General features: G+C 37.7%; 1 protein-coding gene across 1 annotated transcript in view; it reads left to right on the plus strand.

Annotated features, from left to right (window-relative positions):
- The window catches only part of PLA2R1 (phospholipase A2 receptor 1), a 137833-nt gene that overhangs the window by 108165 nt on the left and 10990 nt on the right, over positions 1-18678 (plus strand). The window contains exons 20-25 of the mRNA XM_061396121.1: positions 581-720; positions 9313-9430; positions 10109-10239; positions 10572-10716; positions 13984-14222; positions 16651-16819. Of these exons, the coding sequence (XP_061252105.1) occupies positions 581-720; positions 9313-9430; positions 10109-10239; positions 10572-10716; positions 13984-14222; positions 16651-16819 (942 nt within the window). The remainder of the gene's footprint in view (positions 1-580; positions 721-9312; positions 9431-10108; positions 10240-10571; positions 10717-13983; positions 14223-16650; positions 16820-18678) is intronic.

An 18678-nucleotide genomic window follows, 5' to 3' on the forward strand; every position in this document is an offset into this window, starting at 1 on the left:
TTTTCTAAAATTGTTTTCTAAATTATTATATTTTTAAGAATTAGAGTAGAAATGATCATCTATTATTTTAGAATCTTTTTCCTCTTTTTACCTTGAAGTGGAATACTTTAAAACAAAGAATATTTATTTATCTTAATATTTCAAAAATTCATATTTTCTGGGTTTTATTAAAAATTTAGGAGATCTGGAAATAGCAGGCCCCCAGTCTCACATGGCAACAATTGATTAAAGCTTGCACTCTTAGTAAAACAAAAATATTACTCTACAAAAATATCCTTTGTTAAACAAGTCAAATGTTCTTAAAAATTTCAACAGTGCTGTGATTTCATTTCCAATATTTGTTTGCATTTTTCTTGCATTTGCAAAATCTCTACATTCTTAAATTAGAATTACTGATTTGGCATTTTGCTCAGTTAGCTCTTGTCACTGAGAACTCTATAGTTAGTAGTTAAATATAGTTCAATTTCCAGATTTAAAGAAGTATGGTAAACCAAAGCAGTCATAAAAAAAAGTTGACCATTACAGAATTTCTACAGAGTCACCATTATTTCCTATTATTTCTAACCATTTTCTCCTCCAGGTCTCTGGGCGAGTGAAGAGTGTTCAATTTCTATGCCTAGCATCTGTAAGCGAAAAAAGGTTTGGGTCATAGAAAAAAAGAAAGATATTCCAAAACAACATGGAACATGTCCCAAAGGATGGTTATATTTTGACTATAAGGTAAACTTGTTTTCAAAAAGTTTCTTTTGTTTTTCTTTTGTAGATGTTAATTTTAGAATGTAATCAAAAGTGGGCCTGGCTTTGAAAAACCATGAGTTGTCCATTGGACCTGGAATTTTTTTGGTCACAATTTTCAAGGGATTTGAGAAGTTTTCTATTTAGGGACAGATCTCTTGAAATAAGAAGGTTTTGTCAAAAACAGCTTTGACACCACCCTTCATTTGTATACTTGGTTTTTGCTACTGACATTGTCATTCATTGTGCTGGATGACCATTTCATTTAGGTGTGATGTGCGTGCAAGCACATGTCTGTGTGTATCTAGGCCATGTTCCCAAATGAGCTGTCAACTCCAGAGGGCCCAGATTGTTTTCTTCTTTTGTGTCTTTCTGTCTGGAGCCCACATAGAGCACTACACGCCTTGTGAATTGACCCAGTAATAACGTAGCTCAGTCAACTTTGTCTTGAGCCTCATAAAGCTGGTGCTTCCATGAAGAATCAAATTTTTTTTTATTTTTTTAAGTGGCCAGGGGGATATTGTAAGCCAGATTTATTATTTCTGATACTGTCTCCAATTAAGGCTGAAACTTCCCCTCCATTCCTTGTTTTAAAATAGAATTACTTTATAGGCCTTAGGTGGAAGTAATTAAAATGTATCTCAAATTATAAATGTTTAACTCTTTGATAATTAAAAAGCTCAAACTGTGTCATAATTTCATATACTAATATGAAATTGCTCCTCCAACATGGGCAATTTTCAGTCTATGTGTTTAGTTACATTGGCAGGGCATTCTCTCCCTTGCGATCTTCCTCTCATTGTTATGAGGTCATTTGTATTTAATACATATTTATTGAGCACATACATATTTGGGACTGATATTTTTAATTGTGGTAAAATTCACATAACATAGAATTTACCATCTCAATCATTTTTAGTGTTAAGTATATGCTTCCCTCATAGCTCAGTCAATGAAGAATCTGCCTGCAATGCAAAAGACCTGGGTTCAATTCCTGGGTCGGGAAGACCCCTGGAGAAAGAAATGGCAATCCACTCCAGTATTCTTGCCTGGAAAACCCCATGGACAGAGAAGCCTGGCAGGCTACAGTCCGTGGGGTCGCAAGAGTCAGACACAACCTGGCGACTTAAACCATCACCATATGCACATTGCTGTGCAATGACTCTGCAGACATTTTTCATCTTGTAAAACTGAAACTCTAAATCCATTAAACAACAGCCTCTCATTCTCCCTCTTCACAGTCCCTGGCAACCACTACTTTACCTTGTCTTTATTAATTTGACAGCTTCAGATACCAGATGTGAGTGGAATCATATAGTCCTTGTCCTTTTGTAACTGGCTTATTTCACTTAGAACAGTGTCCTCCAGGCTCACCCAATTGTAGCAAGTGTCAGAATTTCCTTTCTCTTGAAGACAGAATAATATTCCATTATATGTACATAACACATTTTATTTTTCCACTTATCCATCAATGGACATTTGAGTTTCTGCCACCTTGTAGCTGCTTCTGCTGGCAATTACATATATACATACATATATGTATGTGTGTGTGTTTATCTTGTTTTATTGAATTTTTAAAGTACACAGAACAGTTATGCCATCTTACATATGAGAAGACTGAGGCTAATAACATTGTGTAGGTTTTTTTTTAAACTTACAGCAAATAAGTCTCAGGCTGAGAATCAACCTCAGATTTTCTGACCCTGAGTATTGTCCCTTTCCTACAACTGCCACTTCATATAAGTACTTCAGTTCAGTTCAGTTCAGTTCAGTCACTCAGTCGTGTCCAACTCTTTGCGACCCCATGTATCCCAGCACGCCAGGCCTCCCGGTCCATCAACAACTCCCAGAGTTCACTCAGACTCATGCCCATCGAGTCAGTGATGCCATCCAGCCATCTCATTCTCTGTCATCCCCTTCTCCTCCTGCCCCCAATCCCTCCCAGCATCAGAGTCTTTTCCAATGAGTCAACTCTTCGCATGAGATGGCCAAAGTACTGGAGTTTCAGCTTTAGCATCATTCCTTCCAAAGAAATCCCAGGGCTGATCTCCTTCAGAATGGACTGGTTGGATCTCCTTGCAGTCCAAGGGACTCTCAAGAGTCTTCTCCAACACCACAGTTCAAAAGCATCAATTCTTCAGCACTCAGCTTTCTTCACAGTCCAACTCTCACATCCATACATGACACTGGAAAAACCATATAACTTATAACTTAAAACCATATAACTTAGCATAATGCTTTCAAGGTTCACCCCTGTTATAGCATGCATCAGAACTTCATTCCTTTTATGACTTAATATTCCATGCCACATTTTGTTTATCTATTCATTTGTTGATGGACTTCAGTTATTTCTACTTTTTAACTATTATGAATAAATCTGCTAGGAACATTGCCATACACAAGGATCTACTGGAGTAGATTGGACCTTGACTAGACGGACCTTTGGCAAAGGACCTGTTGGCAAAGTAATGTCTCTGCTTCTTAATATGCTGTCTAGGTTGGTCATAACTTTCCTTCCAAGGAGTAAGCGTCTTTTAATTTCATGGCTGCAATCACCATCTGCCGTGATTTTGGAGCCCCAAAAAATAAAGTCTGACACTGTTTCCACTGTTTCCCCATCTATTTCCCATGAAGTGATGGGACCAGATGCCATCATCTTTGTTTTCTGAATGTTGAGCTTTAAGCCAACTTTTTCACTCTCCTCTTTCACTTTCATCAAGAGGCTTTTTAGTTCCTCTTCACTTTCTGCCATAAGGGTGGTGTCATCTGCATATCTGAGGTTACTGATATTTCTCCCGGCAATCTTGATTCCAGCTTGTGCTTCTTCCAGTCCAGCGTTTCTCATGATGTACTCTGCATATAAGTTAAATAAACAGGGTGACAATATTCAGCCTTGACGTCCTCCGTTTCCTATTTGGAACCAGTCTTTTGTTTCATGTCCAGTTCTAACTGTTGCTTCCTGACCTGCATACAGGTTTCTCAAGAGGCAGGTGAGGTGGTCTGGGATTCCCATCTCTTTCAGAATTTTCCACAGTTGATTGTGATCCACACAGTCAAAGGCTTCGGCATAGTCAATAAAGCAGAAATAGACTGCCAATACTAGTCTAGTGTCATCTCACTGTCGTTTTGATTTGCATTTCCCTCATGACTAACGATGCTGGGCGTCTTCTCCTGTGCTTATTGACCATTTATATATTGTCTTTGAAAAATGTCTGTTCAACTCCTTTGCCCACTTTTTATTTGGGTTGTCTTTTCGTTATTGAGTTGTAGGAGATCTTTATATAATTTAGATATAAGACCCTTATCAGATATATGTTTTGTAGGTATTTTCTCTCATTCTTTAGGTTGTCTTTTTACTTTATTGATAATGTCCTTTGATGTATACAAGTTTTTAATTTTAATGAAGTCCAATTTATCTAATTTTTTTTCTGTTGTTCATACTGTTGGTGTCATATCTAAGGATATGTTGTTAAATCCAAGGTCACAAATATTTACCTTATGTTTTCTTCTAAAAGCTTTATAGTTTTAGCTTTTATATTTAGGTTTTAGTCCATTTTTAATTAATTCTTACACCTGAAACTTTTTTACAACTATTAAAACAAGTATATAGTAGAGTGCTCTGAAGGAAACCACCACAAAGGAATGCCTTTCTTGCCTCAAAGTCACATTTTTGATCCAGAGAGTGGGCAGTCCCAAAGCGTAAGTAAAACTCTTCTAGCTACTAATCATAATCCCTCCCATGTATAAATAAAGAATATTTTAAGGCAAATCATAACAAGTCATATACTTGGCATTACAGAAATAATTCTTAGAAGCTTACAGTGGTAGTTTTTGGCCATTGTCCTCTTCCTAAACTCTCTTATCTACACAGATTAGCTCTATTCCATGTTTCCTTGAGTGTAAACATGAGGAATATATACACACACAGGCAAGGTACAGTAATGGTGCCGCAGACCCAGGGCAGAAAGAGTAACTGAATGCTTCCCTTGAAAGAACAGGAAGGTGCATGAGTAAAGCACAAACACAATCATGGGGGGAGAAGGGCTTTCTGAGGCTAACTGTGGAGCAGGATTAAAACATGCTCAGGGGCTATTTTTAATCTTTATTGATAACTAATAGCTAGATTAGTGGTTCATAGCTCTGTTAAATACTTAGAATCACCGGGTAAGCTTTCTAAAAATATCAAGGTGCAGGTGACATCCTAAAGATTCTGATTTAATTGATCCGCATGGATCCAGGCATTAGCATTTTTGGAAAGCTCCCTTGGTTATTCTAATGTGCAGCCAGATTTGCCCAGCAATGCAACAGTTGTACAGTTGAGTCTTGGAACCATTCAGAGGATTTGATTACTAAGGATATGGTCACAGCAGGCTTGTTGAGAAGTGACCTGTTACAGGATGAGGTTTCAGGATCCCCAGGTGTGTCTTCCCATCCACAGCGCCCTCCCCTGCATATCAATGGCTAAAATCCCACCACTAGAGTCTTATTCCTTTGCCTTAACAGTTTCCTTTATGTTTTTTTTGGGGGGGGACTCTTTCTGAGGTTGCCTCATCAGTCACCTCCACTTTAGAATAAGTGGGTTTATAAGAACATTAGAAAAGCTGGAAATAGAATTAATGGTTGAGAGGAGTGCAAAGCCCAGTGGGGATAGTTCTGACTAACAAAAAAGCTACAGAAGGAAAATTGGGAGACAGCAATGACAGACATTACTCACTTCAGAGTTCTAAATAAACATCAATATGTTTCACTAAACTGCTTCTTGCTTGTCTGTTCCTAGGACTAATTCTTATTGGTTATTTCTAAGGGGAAAAAATCCTGCCTGATTGACTATTCACTATTAATAGTTTCAAAACTGAGATAGCAGAAGTCGTGGCTTTTCTCATGCCTCATACATTATTTTCTTCATGTTTGATGATGTAAAAGAGGCTTGACCAGGGATTATCCCAGGAAGAGTGAGTCACGTAAGAAATTTGGCACAGCAGAGCTGTGTATAAGAGGAAGACATTCTTTGTGTGTATGTATGTATCAGATTAACTATTGTGCTTCTACTTAAATGTTTTATTCAAGGACCTGGATTTAGTGATGATGGCTGCTTTGTACCATCTCAGTTCAGTTCATTTCAGTCGCTCAGTCGTGTCCGACTCTTTGTGACCCCACAGACTGCAGCATGCCAGGCTTCCCTGTCCATCACCAACTCCCGGAGCTAACTCAAACTCATGCCCATCAAGTCGGTGATGCCATCCAACCATCTCATTCTCTGTCATCCCCTTCTTCTCCCGCCTTCAATCTTTCCCAACATCAGGGTCTTTTCCAATGAGTCGGTTCTTCGCATCAGGAGGCCAAAATATTGGAGTTTCAGTTTCAGTATCAGTCCTTCCAATGAATATTGAAGACCATCTAGTTTTAGATTAGCCAGTGTTTTGTACCATCTAGTTTTAGATTAGCCAGTATTTCATTTCATGCATAGCATAGTTCTTTCTTTAAAGAAAATGCTCTCCTCTTTTAAATTATTCAGATTCTTAGCACTTTTTTCATTCATTCCATTTAACTGTGTTGCATATTGGCAACTCAGTGGTGAGAGAAAACAAATACAGTCCCTTCTCTCTTAGAGCTGATAGGCTAGAGGGGACAAAACATTAGTAAATTAATCAGGAAAATAACTCTAATTTACAACTTTGGCATACGTGATGGAGAGTTAGACAGTTCCATAGAAGTATATAACAGGAAGACCTGACTGAGGCAGTCAGAAGGTCAGGAGGCATCAAAAGTAAGGGAAACAACGTGTGCTAAAGACCTGTGGTGAGAAGGAATGTGATATATTGAAGACAATAAAAGAAGCATAGAGAACTAGAATACAGAAAGTGAGACAAAAGAAGTAGGTAAGGGTGATATTGTGTTCGAGTTCCTGGTTTTATCCTAAGAGCAGTGGGAAACCCCAAAGCATTTTAACCAAAGAGGGACATGATCAGGGAAAAGAATCATTCAGGCTGCAGTACCAAAACTAGACCCAAAAAAGGCAAGGGTGAGGAAAGTAAGAGCCGTTAGGAGGATACTACAATAGTCCAGACAAGAAGTAAGTCCCTGAGGCTAAGATCATGGTGGGGCAGTGGGAATAAGAGATGGTGAAGGACTCAAAAATGAGATGTCCAGATGGTAGTACTGAAGGGGTGATGGAGGTGACTGAAGAGTCAGAAAATCTCAGGTTTCAGACTCACATAAATGCATAACTGACTATGCTATTCAACATCAGTAAGAACACTGAAAAGGACCAAATTTGGGAGAAAGATCATCAATTCCATTTTCACATTTTGAACTGGAAATGACTGGAGACCAAAAAAAGATTTTTATATGCAAAACTCGTTTAGAATACAGTAAGGTATCCTTGCTGCTGCTAAGTCGCTTCGGTCGTATCCTTACTTCACATCAATAATCAGAGATGCATTAAACGTGATCACATTTTGCAAAGCAGTAAGTAAATAAACAATTTAAAATTAAGGGTGTTGTATTTCATCTTGCTACTTTGCTTTAATTATTAATGACACAATTTCAAAGTGTGTTAGTAAACATGTTATATTTTTAGATACAATGAAGCTGTGGTAATGGGAGGCTACACTCCCATAGTCAAGCTAGTCAAGCCTCAGTTGGCTGAAGCAAACAGGGCAGTGGTGAGGCTGGATGGGAAGAGGGAGGGTATGTGTGTTTTCTGGAGAGATTTATTGAGCTAAATGAACCAGTGAGGTTCACTGGTATTTATGAATGGTTCATTAGTGTGACTATCTGAACACAAGGTGAATTCACATTAAATGATAAGACTTCCTAATAATTAGTATGTGGCACTCTTTGGAATTCATAATTAGAGGAAAGAGGCAGAATGAAAGGAAATAGATAAAAGGATAGTTGTTATAAAATTAAAATCCTTTAAAGCCAGTTCCATTTCTTTGTGAAGCAAACAGGTAAAGAGGATCAGAAAAAGTGAAAATGTATTTCCTGTCTTGGTTGGCAACTCAACTTCATGCTAGATCAGGCTTTCTGGTTTTTGTCCTAAGACAAAAGTGGGTAATCCCTGAAGGGTTTAAAGGGTGACATGTTCAGAACGGAGTTCTGAGAAGAATTACCTGAGCAGTATTGACATCAGGGTCTGGATAACTAATTCCTTGCTGTGGGACACTGACCAGTGCGTTGTGGAATGTTTAGCAGCATCCCTGGTCTCTACTCACTAGATGTCAATAGCAACGCTCCCCACCCCCCAACCCTGTCTGAACCGTGACAACCAAAATGTTTCCAGACATTATCAAAATATAATCTAAGGAGCAAGTGGTTTTGTTTGAGAACCCCTGGATTAAATCTAGAATCCTCAGAATGTCACTTTGCAATCATTTCAGGGTCTATTGGCTTTTATCTTATTCCATAAATACTTGTTGAAGACCTTCTTAGTTGAGATGTTCAAAGAGGAGCAACATTTAGTCTCTGCTTTTTAAGTTCATGATGGTCGGGAAAGGATGAGGGACTGATACATTTAGATATTAAAGAAGGATGGGGTAGGATGCTCTCTCAAGTGCAGAGTGCCACGTTAACCTAGAATACTCTTGTAGCTGGGATTTTCTCAGTGGCAGATCTCACGCTCAGATTCGTCATTGACCAAGGATGGCTATGTTCGTTGATGAGAGAATAATCCACACGGAATATCTTTTGCAGAAAGTCTTTCCCGACTTCTCTGGAACTTTGCCTAAGGCTTTCTCTTCTATCTTTCTGTCTTCTCTCCTCTGATTCCAGATAGCTTGACTAACATGGTTCAACTTCACAGAGTTTAGTGAGGGGGTGCTTTTCTTCAACTTGCCTACTCTCCTAGCAGTTACCATTCTATACCTCTTGTTCCATAATGAGTAACTCCTGCCATGCCACAGACGTGATTCTCTCCTGAGTAACAGGCAGCTCTCACTGCCAAACTGCACAGCCTTCTTTTTGAGTTCCACTTGACACTGTTGTGCCCCTCCCTTCTGTTTCTCCTTCCTAGGCTTCCTTGGTCCTGCTCTTGCTTTTCTTCCCTTTGGCTCATTCTTTTCTTTTCCCGCTCTTCCTCACTGACTTTTGGACCACGTGGCTGACTCTAAGTATTTAGGGACTTTAAATACCTGATGTGGTCTGAGTCCCCAGGATTCCTCTCTCACTTAAAAGTGACAGAATGTATTTGTAGATAAAATCAAATGAACGCCACCAAAATAAATTTTTTTAGATGAAATCCTCCCCTGTAAACTCTGCAGTGAGGCTGGCTTCTTTTTAGAAGGAATGCTATTTTTCACTGAGCGGAAGACATTGTTCTGACATCCTGCATGACAAAACACATCGCTGTCTCTGAGGCCGCCTGATGCAAATACACAGAAGGCCTGACTCACCCTGAAAGCTGGTCCTCTTGGTTTCGCTTCCACACCTTTGGAGTAGCTGAAAAAAAAAAAAAGGGCCGCTTCTGTCCAAGAAAATCATAAAGAATCTTCAAAGCTGATCCTTGGTGTGTTTAGGAAACTTTTAATTCACTTAGAAAAATATGGAAATGAATGTTTTTTTGGGACATTTTTATAGTGCCTTTTGCTGAAAATCCCTGAAGGCCCAAGTGACTGGAAGAACTGGACATCTGCTCAAGATTTTTGTGTTGAAGAAGGGGGGACACTGGTTGCCATTGAAAATGAGGTGGAACAAGGTAGCGTACTCAATGTTCAATCAGGCAAAAATCGCCATTTTTACTGAAGTGTCTATTAAAACATTTCTCTGAAATACTAACCTTTCCAAACCAACATTTTAAGTATTATGTTGCTAGTGACACTAACTTTTCAGTGTGACCTATAAGGTTTATATCATGATATCTGTAAAAGTTAGTACACTGCATTGCTTAGGAACTGCTGATTTTTCAGAGCTTTTTGTCTCACCAGGAGTAATGGAAATTATAATAAAGACATACTTATGATCAGTATTTCAAAATAGCTAAAATAATCTGAGGTAAAGTTTATTATAATTGCATGGTATAAATTTTTAGATCCCTACAGACTTTTATTTGCTATTTAGGCAATAATTGTATACTTTAGTTTAAGCATGTGATTAGCCCTCCTTTGCTTAGGAAGACATTGAATGAACATTGAAAATTGTTTTGTTAATGATATGATGAAATTCCAGGTTTAGCCAGCTAATTTCTGTCAATTTAAGCTGAATAAAAATGAAAGAGACTGTATTACCTTAATAAGGACAAAGTAATGAATTCCTACAATTGATTAGTAATTAAGTTTTGCTGTCATTTAAATAAAATCATAGCTGTAAACAGAATGTGATGATTATTCACATGGTTTATGTGTATTAAATTTGCTAATGTATTCTTATTTTTCAGCTTTCATTACCATGAATCTTTTTGGCCATACCACTAATGTGTGGATAGGGTTACAAGATGATGATTATGAAAAATGGCTAAATGGAAGGCCTGTGTCATATTCTAACTGGTCTCCATTTGATACAATAAACGTAAGTTTTAAGAATTATTTTTTATCAGTCATTTTAGCAAGAGATCCTATTTGAGACTTGTTTACTGAAGTTTTATTTTTATTAGTTTGTTGTTAATATATTTTTAATAATGTAATTTCATATAATCTTCATGCATTCCATAGATGTAATTACTCATCACAATAATTATTTATTTATTTTGTGGGTTACAAAGTGATTAGTGAACAGGTTTATTAAATGAAAATAAAGGAATAATAGTGTTTGAATTTTTAAAATTATGTTCTTAATAAAAATGTCAGTGTTATAATAATGTTATATGTTACCATTTTTTTAAACATGTATTTTTTTTGAAGATTCCAAATCACAACACCACTGAAGTTCAAAAACGCATTCCTCTCTGTGGCTTGCTGTCAAATAATCCTAATTTTCATTTCACTGGAAAATGGTATTTTGAAGACTGTAGAGAAGGTTATGGGTTTGTTTGTGAAAAAATGCAGGGTAAGAAATATTTGCTTTTTTATTCCTTTCATTTCCATGGCCCACTCTTTTCTTCTACATTTGTTTACACACTGTATAAATGATAGTTTCATAGCTAATAGTGCCAGCACTTATTCTTTGAACTTTACACACATATGGTCACAATCTCTACTACCTCAGGGCTGCGCCCATTAGTGGGGTTCTAAGGACTCCAGAGACCACTTGAGTGATGACCAAGTTTATGCATTCATTTTGGTCATTTTAAAAGGTTTTACTGCTTGCTGTAGGATTGTGTCTGTTCAGATTATTAAAAAGACATTGAAAAATTACTGCAAAAGAGTCAAGGAAATAAGCCAACTCAATACTTAATTCCTTTTTAGGAATCCTAAAATGGTATCTGTGGCTACACGCGGCATACAGCACTTTTCTAAATCTGACTATCAGAACGCCCAATGACTTCTGGTATGAAATACCAGAGCTATAGCGCTACAAGTAGCCAGTGGGGACAGTGAACAATGGAGATGCACTCTAAGTGACCTTGAGTAGTAAAAATAACAATTAACAAGAGCTCACATCTCTTGCTTTTACCCAGTCCCAGGCTTCCCTAGAAGGCCATTGTCTGTGTCTAGAGCTGTGTGGAATTCTAGGCAGCTGAGGATATACATGCTTACTTGGAATATGAATTATACCTCTTAGTGTTACATACATGCGAACTCTTTGATGCTACTAAGTATCAACCATCCTCATAAAAGCAGTTTCAGGAAAACCCTATTTCCTAGTTCACAGTTATCACTTAAGAATAGTAGTGGTTAGGAACTGAAAGAAGATATCAGATCAGTTATAGGAAGAGTATTATGAGAAGAGCAGAGCCTTGTAGGAATAAAATAATATCAGTACATCATTACTTGCACACTTATGATGCACCTGAAACTGTGCCTTCGTTTTATAAGTATTATGCCATAAAATCCTCACAACAATTCTATGAAGTAGGTAAAAGGCTCCCCATTTTACAGATGAGGACCTTGAGGCTTAGGAAAAATAAGGAACATATTCAAGGTCTCTTGGTTAAATACAATGATTCTCTTCTATTCTAAGAATAGAATTGTTATATTTATTGTAGGAATAGAATCATTGTAACAATCAACATTAACAATAATGTTGATCTTTTCAGTACTCTCTGAACCACTTTCTCTCTTTGATATTTCTGGAACTAAGAATATACATGATTTTTTGGAGACAGTATAGAGCAGTGGTGGTGGAGTTCAAATACCACCTGGGTTCCTACCCCATCTCTGTAAATAAACAGTCAGTAAAGTTTGTCATCTTCTCCGAATCTTCATTTCTGCATCTGTAAAATGGAATAATAATTATCTCATGGACTTTACATATATACAATGTTTAGCAAGTTCCAGCATATGTTTAACAAACAGTTATTGTTTTCCTTATTACTATTTTTATTATATTACTATTCAACTACATTAAGTTCTTGTGGTCTACAAATTCTGGCTATCCAAATTCTGGCTTCTCTTCTTTATTTGTCATATGAATATGTGTTTCCCTTGGGTTTAGAACCCAAAGAGTTTGATTTGCTCAAAAAAATAAAGATACCTAAATGAAAAGAGAGACAAGGGCTAAATCAAGACCCCCAGTTTTGAATTTGCTTTCCAGTGGACCTATCTTTCTCAGGGAAGCAGATGGCATATTGTAATGTTCAAAATCACTGATGTTTTGAAATGATGAAATCAATAACATAGTGAGAAATTCATATATGTGAAAATATAGGTGCATGACTTAGTGGGGAGAGTCAATTAAAATGGCATTAAGGCACACATACAAAGAATTTCAGGAACTTTAGTTTTAATAACTTATTACATTGCTACTTTGGTGTTATATTGGTTTTGTATAAATAACGTTTAGACTTGGTACATCAGCTGGTAAACAGACTTCTACAAAGAAAAACAGATGATGAAAGTGTGGTCCATCAAAATTTAGTTGGTAAAAAAAAATTTTAGTTGGTGAATAGATTTGTTTCACTTCGGTTTTACAATGGTTTTACAATATGTATTACTGCTACATTGAGGTAACAGTTTCGGGAAAAGTCAAATCCCCACTCTGCCCTTTTTATCTGGGAGAGTATGACAAGAATAGGAGAGGAGAGCAAGAAGTAGCATTTACTGAGTGCCTGCTGAGTTCCACATCCTATAGTAAGTGCTCTACATAAACATCTCCTCGAATTTTACCCTCATACTTCTAACAAAGGCTTTAGTAATCTCTCCCAGACCAGAAATTTGAAGTTTAGAGAGACTGACTAATTTGGCCGAGGTCTCTAAGCCATTCAGGGTCAGGTCTGCGATTGAGTCCTAGGTCTTCGGGTCTATCTACATCTCCCCATGCTCCTTTTCACCCCAAATGTGATAAAACCAGTATACAGAGAGAAATCCCAGCTACTTTAGATCAGACAGTTCAGAAATACCCTGTCTTTGTGTTCTAGAATTCCTAAATTTAGCCTGAATATAGTACAGAACAAAATGGCAAATGTGTGTATCAAAGAGGAAACATCTTTGTATAACACACAAGCTTGGTTTTCACTTGATCACAGCCACTCAGGAACACGAAGAACCAAGTATCATGTGTGGGAAAACCTAGTCTTTTCATTTATAAATCTTGACTCTGACAGGGGGTGACGTATTAATAATAATGGTTTATAAAAACTGTAATGTATTTCTAAACATTTATTAACTTATTTTTAACTTCTCTTTAGAAATTATATTAATATTAAACAGGATAGCAACTATCAGTCTCAAAAGTTTAATAGTGTTATATTTGAGAATATGCATTTGTAAGTTATGTCTGCAAGCAGTATTTGACTACATTATATTTGTTAATATTCTCTTAGTAAATATTAAGCTCTGCCAGCAACAGAACTTTATATATGTATAAGGCTGAGTGTACCTACTAGAATTAAACCTGCCTAACAAGGTCACTATCAGTTTCACCAAAAAGTGGTCAGTTTGACAAGGGACTATCAAAAACAGGAAGTCTAGAAATGATTCAGTATATGTTTATATATGTTTAAAAACTCATTCATTAAATTTTCTAAGTGTTTTTGTCCTTTAGAGTCACCTTTACTTACAGATACTGTCTTCATTTTGAAGTAGTCAATTCTGGGAAGAAAAACTCTGATGTTAACAATAGTATGAATCATTGTACTGGGATCCATGCTAAGCTTTGCCTCCCCTATTCTCATCCAGATGCTATAAATAATTTTTGTTTCTGTTCTTGTTCTAGATGCTTCTGGACACAGTATAAATACATCTGATATGTATCCAATCCCTAATACCTTAGAATATGGAAACAGAACTTACAAAATAATTAATGCAAATATGACTTGGTATACAGCACTAAAAACCTGCCTGATGCATGGAGCAGAACTGGCCAGCATTACAGACCAGTACCACCAGTCTTTCCTCACTGTTATCCTTAACCGGGTGGGATATGCCCACTGGATTGGACTGTTCACTGAAGATGTAGGTTTCCTAAAATCCCTTGTATGATTCTTGCATAATTAAGTTTCACATCTACCTCTTTAGTGAGATAGCCACTGACATTACCACAGGAAAACAGAGTCATGAAATAACAGTAAATGTAACATTTAAGTAATTGGATTATACAATAACTATTGAACAACCCTATGAACAATGGAGAAGCAAATGGCAACCCATTCCATTATTTTTGCCTGGAGAATTCCATGGACAGAGCAGCCTGGCGGGCTATAGTCCATGGGGTCACAAAGTGTCGGACATGACTGAGCAGCTAATACTATGAGCATACAATAACTATTGACCAACCTTATGAGCAGCATATGACTACAAAATAAAGGTGTCCTTTTTTAGAGTAAATAACTACTTGCCTAATTTCTGGAAATTAATACCCTTCAAAGGTTCTCTGAAGATGTCTGAGAAATTTCAGGATACCGCCTCATATGTGCACTAGAATACATCCTGAACTCAAACACCTGAAGTCGGGTAATTTGCTGCATTTAAAGAATCCCCAAGAAAAATGAATCATGCCTCCTGCCTAAAAATTTGGTCATTAATTAATTCAGTACTCCTTGTAATTTAACATGTATGTTATTTTTCCCCTCTAGTGATATGGTTTGGAAAATAATATTTTTTAAATGAAAGTGGTTACTCAAATAATGAAAAGTAAATGTATTCAATCCTGACCTCTAGTTCCACTCCTCAATCACTGTAAACAGTTTCTTGTGTGTCATTTACAAATTTTCTGTGTATGCACACATATATATATACATGTAATAGATTAAAAGGTATACTCTTTTTTAAATAAGTGAGCTCATACTATATATATACTGTCCTTAACCTTGCCTTTTTATTAATATAAGTTGTACAGCTTTCTGTGTCAGCTTATAAAAGTCTAATACAGTCTTTGAGACAGCAGCATATACTGATATGCCACAACTTATTGAACCGTTCTTCTGTGAATGGACTTTTGGGTTCTTCCCAGTTCTCACAATTCCAAACAGGGCACAATAAATATCCTTGTACAAGTAGGATAAATCCCCAGAAATGAAGTTGCTAAGTACACTTTAAATTTTAACATGCAGTGGTACCAAATTGCCCTCCAAAAGCTTGAGACAATTTACATGCTAACAACAGTATATGATAACACCTAGTTTTTTCACATCCTTGTCAACACTGGGTATGTCAAAATTTTAATCCTTGCCAGATAGCTGAAAGGATGGTATTTCATGGCTGTTTGTTGTATTTATTGTTGTTGTTATTGTTGTTTTCCTTATTGTATTTTTCTATTAGAGAATGTTTCAACTTTCTATAGGCAATTTTGCTTTATGGTCTCTGGATTCTTTTGTCATACATGGAAATTCTGATGTTAAGAGCATAAACTACTTAGCCAAGTTTTCTTTGGCACTTTTATGTTTTCAACTACATGTGTGAACCTTTGTTGCTGTTGTTGTTTAGTTGCTAAGTTATATCTGACTCTTTTGCAACCCCATGGACTATGGCCCGCCAGGCTCCTCTGTCCATGGGATTTCCCATATAAGAATACCGTAGTGGGTTGTCATTTCCTTCTCCAGGGGATCTTCCTGACCCGGGGACTGAACCTGTGGCTCAATCTTAAATTTATTTTGGTGGAAAGAACAAGATGGGCTTCCCTGGTGGCTCAGTGGTAAAGAATTCACCTGCCAATTCAAGAGACGTGTGTTTGATTCCTGGGTTGGGAAGATCCCCTGAAGAAGGAAATGGCAACCCACTTCAGTATTCTTGCCTGGGAAATGTTATGGACAGGGGAGCCTGGTAGGCTACAGTCCATGGGGTCACAAAAGAGTTGGACACCACTTAGCGACTAAACAACAACAATAAAAAACAAGATATAGAACAGCTTCACTCTGACTGCTTACTGGGAAATTTGATGGACAGGAACCAAGGATTCCCAAAAACTAAAAGAGATACTGCTTGTGTCAGAGAGTCCTTTTTGTCAGGCCATACTCACAAGCTGTCCTGCTGCTGCTGCTGCTAAGTCACTTGAGTCGTGTCCAACTCTGTAGGACCCCATAGACGGCAGCCCACCAGGCTCCCCCGTCCCTGGGATTCTCCAGGCAAGAACCCTGGAATGGGTTGCCATTTCCTTCTCCAATGCATGAAAGTGAAAAGTGAAAGGGAAGTTGCTCAGTCGTGTCTGACCCTCAGCGACCCCATGGACTGCAGCCTACCAGGCTCCTCTGTCCATGGGATTTTCCAGGCAGGAGTACTGGAGTGGGGTGCCATTGCCTTCTCCGACAAGCTGTCCTAGGCTTCCTAAAATATGTCTAGAAGTGGAAATAAAAATCCATGTGTGAATTGAGGGCTGCTCAGACAGCACTGGCTGATGCCACCAGCATTCACAGCAAGGAAATGATGGTTCAATTTCTCTCCACAGAATGGTCTTAGTTTTGACTGGTCAGATGGCACCAAATCCTCCTTCACTTTTTGGAAAGATGATGAATCATCCTTCCTTGGTGACTGTGTTTTTGCTGACACCAGTGGACGCTGGAGTAGCACAGCCTGCGAGTCGTATCTGCAAGGAGCCATTTGTCAAGTGCCCACTGGTAGGTTCTATTCAACTCAAGAAATATGTGCTGTAAACCTGTACTATGCAAGGCACTGTGCTAAGCAGGAGCTTTGAGGGAAAGTAGAAAGAATTATCTGCCTTCAAGAAGGATTTGGTCTGGTAGGTGATATACAGACAAAAAACTGTTACAGGAGGCAGGGCTACTAAATGATATAAGAACCATAGCAAGCGTTTTGGGGGTTAGCAAGAAAGTGGACACATTAGATCCATTTGGGGGAAAGTAAAAAGGTTTCTTAAAGGACATGACTGTGGAGATTGGTCTTGATGAATGGGTGGAATCAGGAAACTCTGGGACATGGAGAGGCACTCTGAGCAGAAAGGCTTGGGCACACATGAAAGGAAGAAAGGACGGGACATGTATAAGTAAAGCTGGTGTTGGGATTTTCCTGCATGGCAGGTTTATGGTGAGAGAAGTGGGAAATCAAGCTAGAACCATAGGTTAGGAGCCGGTGTGGAGGATCTTGAATACCTGGAGGATCTTGAATACTGAGGATTTGTTTAAGTCCAAGACTAATAAGATGCTAGAACCATCATCATCATAGTAATAATATTTATACTTATATGTACTCTTGCCTGGAAAATCCCATGGACGGAGGAGCCTGGTAGGCTGCAGTCCATGGGGTCGCTAAGAGTCAGATACGACTGAGCGACTTCACTTTCACTTTTCACCTTCATGCATTGGAGAAGGAAATGGCGACCCACTCCAGTGTTCTTGCCTGAAGAATCCCAGGGACGGGGGAGCCTGGCGGGCTGCCGTCTATGGGATCGCACAGAGTCGGACACAACTGAAGTGACTTAGCAGCAGCAGCAGCAGCATATATAAAACATGGTAATAATGACAATAAATCTCATTACACTTAAAGGTCACCTCGTCCAACCAGGTGAACTTTAAAAATTAAACTTAAACTCAGAGCATTAAATAGCTTCCTGAAGATCTCATAGATGTCTAACAACTACTTCTTGGAGTAGAAGCCTAGTTTCCTTGATCTCTGATGTCGTACCTACCCCATTAAATCAGGGCCCTTTTCTTTTGATTGCTTTGGTACATAAAAAGAGAGTTCCTTAACACTAACTGGTTTCTTTTTAAATCTCTCATTTAAGTAAGTGTGCATGTATTTACTTACACTTGGGATACTGTAAGTCAAATAGCACACATATTATATGACTTCAGATCAAAACAATTCAGGACAAAAATGTAAATTATAGTTACATATATTGGGAAAGCTAATTCTCCTTCTAAAATACCGTAAAATTATCCTTTTTTTTCTCAATAACACTGCATTTATTAAGTGCTTAAGTTGTCAGACACTAGCTCATCTAAACTGCTTAAGTTGTAAGAAAGATGTTATTGTTAACTCTCTTTTATGTGTGTGGGAGTGTGGGGAAGATAGATACCCACAGCCACACACCTAGGATCTCAGAGTGGATGTGTCTGACTCTCATGCTTGCCCTTTGAAGCAAAGTCCATCCCAAATTCCACTTAGTTATATGTTGTGTTATGTTATGTCATGTTATATCATGATATGATATGTTATGACATGACGTGTTACTTTGTTATGATGTTATGTTACATTATGATGTGTTATGCTGTGCTATGTTATGATACTTTACTGAATGATTTATTTTCTCTCATAAGTTAACTAGCAGGAGGATTTACTAAATCTTCACCACTGAATGGAATACATTTTGTTCATTCGAAGTGCCTTTTGTCAACTTCATTCAGCTGCTAGTATTTCTATGAATCTCATTCCCCAGTTTTTCCAACCTTTTTTCCAATACTAATTGTAAATATGAAAGATAGCACCCAAACTAAGCCTATGAAGCTATGCATTAATA

Source organism: Bos javanicus, chromosome 2 (assembly GCF_032452875.1).
Source record: "Bos javanicus breed banteng chromosome 2, ARS-OSU_banteng_1.0, whole genome shotgun sequence".
NCBI classification, from domain to species: Eukaryota; Metazoa; Chordata; class Mammalia; order Artiodactyla; family Bovidae; genus Bos; species Bos javanicus.